Here is a 7,936-nt window from a genome sequence, read left to right as displayed (position 1 = left end):
TGGCAGTGGAAAGGTTGATTGATAGCTTGGTGGTGGTCAAGGTTAGTGAGTGGGGTTGATGTAAGGATGACTGGTGATCTGGGGCAGTAATGGGTGAATAGCTGTGTCTTGTGATCTAGGGAATTAGGGGTTAATTTCAACATCCCTGGTGGTCTAGTGCAGGCCAATGGTTAGTCCTAGCAGGGTACTCACCTCTCCGGGCTCCAGTTCACTGATTGTAGAGGTAAGTGCCAAGGAGGATAGAGAGAACTGTGCAGCTGTCACTGTAGGACTGTACGGGTCTCTCTAGGACTGGGCAGAGTGTCTAGGAGCGCTCTGCCTGATCATTAAATGGACAGTCAGTGTGTGGTGAAGGGGGTGTGCGGGTCTTGTGGCCACTACAACCCCCATAGACATAACACAGCACAGGCTGCACAGCCACATAACGGGGGCCACAAGTGGGGAGTCTGTATGTGTATGCAGTGGTGTGTATTCCCATGTGTGCAGGATATTCCATGTCCTGTGTGTGGTATGACATGTGTATGTTGTATGTGACTGTATATATACATATTATACACATTTTGCTGCTTGCCCCTGGCTCCAGTCACAGTTGGCGCCCCCTGTAGGTGCCCATGGACTATAATGAGCCCCTTTGTGCCCCTCCGCTGTGGTCTGGGGACATTACACTACCTGATCCTCTCTCCACTTTCCTCCCAGTCTCACCAGTACAGTCTGGTCACTTTCCAGTAACTTATCTGTAAACCATTTAATAAAGTAGAACAATGGCTGCAGTGACTCTGGGAAGGTAGGAGGTATACGCTGTATACAGACAGCTCAGTCTTACCGGTATATACAGTCACTTACTAAATAACAGACAGTGACTACAGTCATCACACAAGGAAACTGTCAACAAGCAGGCGCATTGATAAAAGGGGGAATCACTAGGAGCCGGACCCCGAGCCCATAAACCAGGGGGCCCCACAGGTCACCCCCACCACACTAGGACTGGATAAACCTCTCCCATCTCCTGATTCCCTGTGATGGGCGACAGTCTGTGCATTGTAAAGCCTTCCACTGTCAGAAAGGAGAAAATTACCCCTTTAATGGAAAATTAGGAGTTGGTCAGCAACGTGTAGTCAAGGAGGGATTCTGCAGGGGAGGCTGTGGCATAAAAGGGGGCACCGACAGGGGACGGGAAGCTTGTGGGGAAGTCGTCATTGTGGTCTGGGCCAGATGGAGAAGGTAAGATAGGACAAGACTGATGGTTATAAGGAGGAGATGGGCAGGGGCCCCAGGTGAGCCTTTAGTTACCCCCCAGGGTCTCCCCTCCTACACGCGGGGTCACTGCCCTCCTGGAGCCTCCATATAATACACTGCGGGGATGAACTCGTCTGACTTGTGTGTCCTGTAATGTAAGTACCTGGGCGCAGACACTTGGACTCCGCGCACCTTCTATATGTCTGACGTACATTACAAGGATCCTGGAGGTCACCGAGCAATTCCCAGGCTGTAAAGGTGCGGGCGCAGACCTTTAGTCCACATGGAAATCCCTTATAAGTGAGGGATCGGGTGCATTATAATACTGGAGGAGGACGGGGCGAGATAGGAGAAACCGCAGTTATATCTGCTTCTGGGAAAGCTGGGTGAATCCACATGGCTTCCATTGCAAGTGCTGCAGGTTTCCTCACCCAACTTTCCTGCTCTCAATGACAAGTTGCCTTTGGTCCTGGATTCCAGGATGACCCTTCCCATAATAGACCATGGTCTTGGTGTAACAACATTTAAAGGGGATGTTGGAAGTCTCCGCGGACAGAGAGTTGTTCTCACAGTCTCCCCCTGCTGGGGCCTTCAGCTGACTGCAGTATATGCATATATAATGTACACAGGGTATATAGACCGTGACCCAGTATACGGCTACTACGCTGTATCCAATCGCGCAGAGACAAATCAGCCTTGAGGCAAATCTCCATTGTGGTGTCCGCCCCCTGATAGTAATGAGATTAGAGGAGGCGGCACCTATTCATATGCAGATGAGGGGGCGTGGCTAGGTGTGCCCAGGTGTGTATATAGCCCAGGTGATCTCGGACAGGTAACTCACAGCTGAATCCTCCCCCCGGCACCGGACAGCAGGTGAGTAGTCGGGGACTTGTCGCATTCTTTGGGGACTTAGTATTGAGTTACTGCGATGATGGGATGAGACCTGATACACAGAGGCTTCTATTCATTAAGCCCAGGATTCCATGGAGAGCGGGTTTTAATTAGCGAGATCTTGTATTTACCCAGCAGGTGCGTTCACGGTGCGAGATGCCCGGAATTCGCTCCCCGTGCCAAGAGGGAAATTGCTCGTTACATCGAGTCCTCCAGCCGTCTCCTCTTCTGCCAGAAATTCCCAGTCTCATAACTTTCTAATTATTTGTAACTGTTTCTTCGTCTTATCTGTTTACTTAGAAAGCTGGGTGACAACGGATACAACCGTCCCCGGCTCGTGTAAGGGTTGTCCTCCAATGATATCTTCTATTTTGCCGTTTGTTTGACTGACTTGCTCTACAGGGGTCTGGAAAAGCTGGGTGACCATCCCTTCCTATGGAAGACCTAATGGTTGTCACCCAGCTTTCCTAGGCTCTGAACTGTACATTATGCAGAAAAGCTTTAATTTGTCTACACCGCTGGATAGATTACTGTTCCGTGGTCTGGAAAAGCTGGGTACTGTATAGTAATTAATTTCCTACACATTTCTATAGTGATGGAATTTCGATTTACTGCAGAAGTATACAGATTTACTTTTCAGGGTTCTGGAAAAGCTGGATGGCAATCTCTATGGTGGGTGTAATGATTGTCACTCAGCTTTCCTAGATGGTATGGTAAGACACTGACCTGTCACTGTATAGCTAGATGATTTGTCGTTCAGGGGTCTGGAAAAGCTGAATAATTTTCTCTGTGGCTTCTGCAGTGATTGTCATCCTTCTGTCCTGTGTAAAGTGCTGCATTTCCATGTCACTGCATGATTAGATGGCTTTGCCATTCAGGTGTCTGGAAAAGTTGAGTGTTCTATTGGATCTCCCATAGTTGTCACCCAGCTTTCCTGCACAGTGACACATTCTCATCTTGCTGCATAACTGCAGAGATTTGTCGTGTAAGAGATAGCCATGGCTGCTTGCATAGAGATTATCACCCAGCTTTCCTAGGCTCCTGACAGTCTATTATGCATGGTACATTCTCTCTGTGTGGTATAATTTGACACTTTCAAAATTCAGGGGACTGGAAAAGCTGGGTAATAATCCCTATGGAATCTGTAATGATTTTCACCCAGCTTTCCTAGACTCCTGCTAGTCCACTATAGTGTTACACTCTCACTGTTCTGCACAACTTGACACTTTCAAAATGTAGGCGTTTTTAGAGGCTGGGCAACAATATCCATTTGTAATGATCATCCAGCTTTCCTAGGCTCCTGATTGTCACTGTTTAACTAGACTGACCTGCCATTCAAGCGTCTAGCTGACTCTCCCTATCAGAGTTGTTGTATCACTTTACGTTGTGATTTGGGTTCAGTCTGGGAAGTAACATTGTATCAGAAGATAAGAATACAGTTGCTGATCTAAGTTCCTTGGGGGAGGAGCTTCCTTCCTCATGGGCGGGGACAAAGTTAGGTGGCAATCAGTGATTCATTCATTTTAGTATTGGAATCGCTCACAGACACGGCATCTTAGTTTAATATGACAGAGACCTAACACATAAAAATTCAAGGGGACCTAAACAAGAGTCCAAATGGGGCCCCTCCATGGTGCTGGTTCACATCACCGCAACATTACCAGACGGAAGATGTAAAGCTTTGAAGCCTATGTATACCTCTTCTTGGGTCAGAAGGAAATTTGGGCAGTTCATTTAACCCTTAATTATAATAAGTTGCCCCGCCCATGAGGAACTAGTATAAGTCTAAACTATGATAGATGACCACAGTACGGTCTATCCACGTAGAGCCGCAGATCCTGTGGAGCTTGGGGTATATGTGTACGGGCCATCCATGCTGACTGTCCCCTTTCTGTCTCCTCTCAGCAAACATCATGAAGACTGCACTGAAATCCGCCGTTCTTCTTATTCTGGCTACCTCATTGACTGTGGCCAAAGCCGCCACCCCCAAAACGAAGACCGAAACCGTCAAACCACAGACCCTGTCCAGAGGTAAAATACACAACAAGTGCAATGTCTTATGCCTGACAAATTCAGCTCTGCTACATCTGTGCATTCAGTTTCACCAGTAATCATCATACTGCTATGGGCCTGAGCTGCAATACCAGACACGACCTACAGGCAAGAGGGGCGCTGTGTCTGGGGATTACAGACCTTTTCCTAATCATATATTTCTCTTTATAGTCCTTCTTCTGCCTGTAGAGGCCTCCTTTATTATGCCCATGTCCAGCTCTTCTGCCTGTAGAGGCCTCCTTTATTACGCCCATGTCCCGCTCTTCTGCCTGTAGAGGCCTCCTTTATTACGTCCATGTCCCGCTCTTCTGCCTGTAGAGACCTCCTTTATTACGCCCATGTCCCGCTCTTCTGTGTTTAGAGGCCTCCTTTACTACGCCCATGTCCCGCTCTTCTGCCTGTAGAGGCCTCCTTTATTACGCCCATGTCCCGCTCTTCTGTGTGTAGAGGCCTCCTTTATTACGCCCATGTCCCGCTCTTCTGTGTGTAGAGGCCTCCTTTATTACGCCCATGTCCCGCTCTTCTGTGTGTAGAGGCCTCCTTTATTACCTCCATGTCCCGCTCTTCTTTGTGTAGAAGCCTCCTTTATTACCTCCATAGCGGCCTCCTTTATTACGCCCATGTCCCGCTCTTCTGTTCTTGTTTGCGATCACCACGAAGTCTCAGGTAACTCTACGTGCTTTCTCCTGCAGGGTGGGGCGACCACTTGGACTGGGCTCAGACATACGAGGAAGCGCTGTTCAAAGCCAAGAGCGGGTCAGTATCTGCACAGTCATAGGAGACGCCTGAGTAGCTCTTAGGTCTAGAGTGCCACCTAGTGGAACATTGTCATATTACACCATGTTCCAAGAGTATATGATTTATAATGTTTCCTCCTAATATATCACTTTTTTGTCCACTTTTTGTCACAGAAACAAACCCTTGATGGTCATTAACCACAGAGAAGACTGCCCGCACTCACAGGGTAAGGAGGCGTCCAGCAGTAATATAGAATATAACCAGACTATAATACCTGACTATGTATACTGTCCGCTCCTGAGCTCCCCCTAGTGGTGGCTGCAGGCAGCATGTAACCTCAGCCTATGCAGAGGGTTTGGAACTTTGTATCAGAATCACCGACCTCTGAAGATCTCCAATGACAAATCTCCGACTGGGAGGACATTATATGATCTGTACATCTATTTTATAGATAATCCCATGATCTGATCTTTCTCACAGCCCTGAAGAAGGCGTTCGCTGAACACAAGGGAATCCAGAAGCTCGCCGAACAATTCATCCTCCTCAATGTGATCGTAAGTGATGGAAACCAAGTGAAAAAATAAGACCTAAAGTTACAGAACATGGATCGCTATATACAGACCCCATATACAGCTGTACTGAGGAACCCCAATATATGGAGGGCGTCCCTTCATCTCAATGTATGGGGCAGTGAAGATCATGGATGACCGCCATATAATATGCCCCCTATTGTTCTGTATAATCTTATGGGGGGGGGGGGGCACAGTGTGCGGATACAAAGACAAAACCAATTTTTTAAAAAATTTCTATTAGTTGTTGCAGAGCTCAGTCGGTGCTGTTGTAGTGTCAGGACTCTATAGGGTTAATTCTTCCTCCCCTTTATAAGCTACAGACAGAAGAAAACAACAAGGTAATGGCCGGGACTGTAGAGTCGCTCTCTGCTGAGGGGATGTATAGACATTAGTAGTAGTATTAGTATTAGTATTAGTATTATTATTAAACAATATGGCAAAGCTGCTTTTATTTTATGTTCTAGACTCTCTGGAGAGATCAAAAATGTTTATCCCCCTATGAAAGCAAAGATTGTGTTACTGAAAGGGATTTTTTTTTTTTCTTCTTCTAGTATGATCCCACAGATAAGAACCTTCTACTGGATGGACAATATGTACCAAAGATTGTATTTGTAGGTGAGTAATGTGTGCAAGAAAAGAATAAGCCCCAAACCCTATGTGAGACCGCACTGTCTATCCAGTGCTTGTACTGATCCTGTATTATACTCCAGAGCTGCGCTCACTATTCTGCTGGTGCAGTCACTGTGTACATACATTACATTACTTATCCTGTATTATACTCCAGAGCTGCGCTCACTATTCTGCTGGTGCAGTCACTGTGTACATACATTACATTACTTATCCTGTATTATACTCCAGAGCTGCGCTCACTATTCTGCTGGTGCAGTCACTGTGTACATACATTACATTACTTATCCTGTATTATACTCCAGAGCTGCGCTCACTATTCTGCTGGTGCAGTCACTGTGTACATACATTACATTACTTATCCTGTATTATACTCCAGAGCTGCGCTCACTATTCTGCTGGTACAGTCACTGTGTACATACATTACATTACTTATCCTGTATTATTCTCCAGAGCTGCGCTCACTATTCTGCTGGTACAGTCACTGTGTACATACATTACATTACTTATCCTGTATTATACTCCAGAGCTGCGCTCACTATTCTGCTGGTGCAGTCACTGTGTACATACATTACATTACTTATCCTGTATTATACTCCAGAGCTGCGCTCACTATTCTGCTGGTGCAGTCACTGTGTACATACATTACATTACTTATCCTGTATTATACTCCAGAGCTGCGCTCACTATTCTGCTGGTACAGTCACTGTGTACATACATTACATTACTTATCCTGTATTATACTCCAGAGCTGCGCTCACTATTCTGCTGGTACAGTCACTGTGTACATACATTACATTACTTATCCTGTATTATACTCCAGAGCTGCGCTCACTATTCTGCTGGTACCATCACTGAGTATAATGTAATGTGATTGTATTTTTGTCTCTTTCAGACCCCTCTCTTGTAGTCAGAGCTGACATTCCCGGGAAATATTCCAACCACCGTTACACTTATGAACCTACTGACATTGAGCTCTGTGAGTATTATCCTCTTCTTGATCACTTTCTAGTTCGGTATTTTCTCCGTATTTGCTCCATCATTTCTAAAACTCAAAAAATTGCAATTTAAAAATTTGGAAATGCAACAGCTCCACCTAGTGGGGAAAAAAGAGAATTACAGGCCACCTCATCATGCTGCAGATTGGGAATAGAATTGTCTTCACTACATCTCATTCTCTGATATGTTATACACCCCACCCTCCAATGTAACCCATTTTTTTTGGCCCTGTAATTTATTTATTTTTTTTATAGACTGCTGTTTTATTTCATTGCTTTCCCTTTTCTCTTCTAGTGTTTGAGAACATGAAGAAGGCTCAGAAACTCCTGAAGACGGAGCTGTAGAGCGCCCCCCACTGTATATACCTAGATTAACTCTTCATTGCCTGGACATGGCAGACCTCCAGCGCTGTGTGAAGGATTTGCTGTTTTTGTAATATGTAATTTTATAAAAAATAAATCGTCCTGGGTTTATTTATGACGCGCGGTGATGTGTCCTGAGCGTAAAATATATATATATATATTATATATATATATATATATATATAGACACACAGTGTATATAATCGCAGGGCTTGGATTTTGTATTTTCTGTAACCGCTTTGGATTCTCTGTTGATTCTCATCCACAAGTGAGAAAAAAATAAACAGAAAATGAGTCCAAGGAGGCGATAGTGTAATAGGATTAGGAGAATCAGGCAGCTTTCTTCCAGGAACAGCACCCCCATTGGCTGTTTCTGGTATTGCAACTCTGCTTCTTTTAACTTGTGATACTGAGCTGAAAGCCGCCACTTCCTAATTTTTTCAGCTACTATAGAGTGGG

The 7,936-nt window shown here is 45.5% G+C and overlaps 1 protein-coding gene across 1 annotated transcript; it reads left to right on the top strand.

Annotated features, from left to right (window-relative positions):
• The first annotated feature begins 2,036 nt into the window (after nt 1–2,036).
• LOC142201018 (anterior gradient protein 2-A-like) lies at nt 2,037–7,571 on the top strand. Its single transcript, XM_075271824.1, has 8 exons — nt 2,037–2,109; nt 4,033–4,158; nt 4,872–4,935; nt 5,091–5,143; nt 5,398–5,471; nt 6,041–6,104; nt 7,012–7,095; nt 7,410–7,571. The coding sequence occupies exons 2-8, from the start codon at nt 4,041–4,043 to the stop codon at nt 7,457–7,459; spliced, it is 507 nt and encodes a 168-aa protein (XP_075127925.1). The 5' UTR covers nt 2,037–2,109; nt 4,033–4,040; the 3' UTR covers nt 7,460–7,571.
• The last annotated feature ends 365 nt before the right edge of the window (nt 7,572–7,936 follow it).

The sequence above is a fragment of the Leptodactylus fuscus genome, chromosome 4 (assembly GCF_031893055.1).
Source record: "Leptodactylus fuscus isolate aLepFus1 chromosome 4, aLepFus1.hap2, whole genome shotgun sequence".
Lineage (NCBI taxonomy): Eukaryota > Metazoa > Chordata > Amphibia > Anura > Leptodactylidae > Leptodactylus > Leptodactylus fuscus.
Note: the sequence above shows the minus strand (reverse complement) of the source record. Positions and strands in the feature narration are given on the sequence as shown.

Coding starts and splice junctions, on each gene's coding strand:
- LOC142201018 (XM_075271824.1), top strand. CDS start 4,041: ATGAAGACTGCACTGAAATCCGCCGTTCTTCTTATTCTGGCTACCTCA. Junction 4,936..5,090: donor CTGTTCAAAGCCAAGAGCGG/GTCAGTATCTGC, acceptor TTTTTGTCACAG/AAACAAACCCTTGATGGTCA. Junction 5,472..6,040: donor TCATCCTCCTCAATGTGATC/GTAAGTGATGGA, acceptor TTCTTCTTCTAG/TATGATCCCACAGATAAGAA.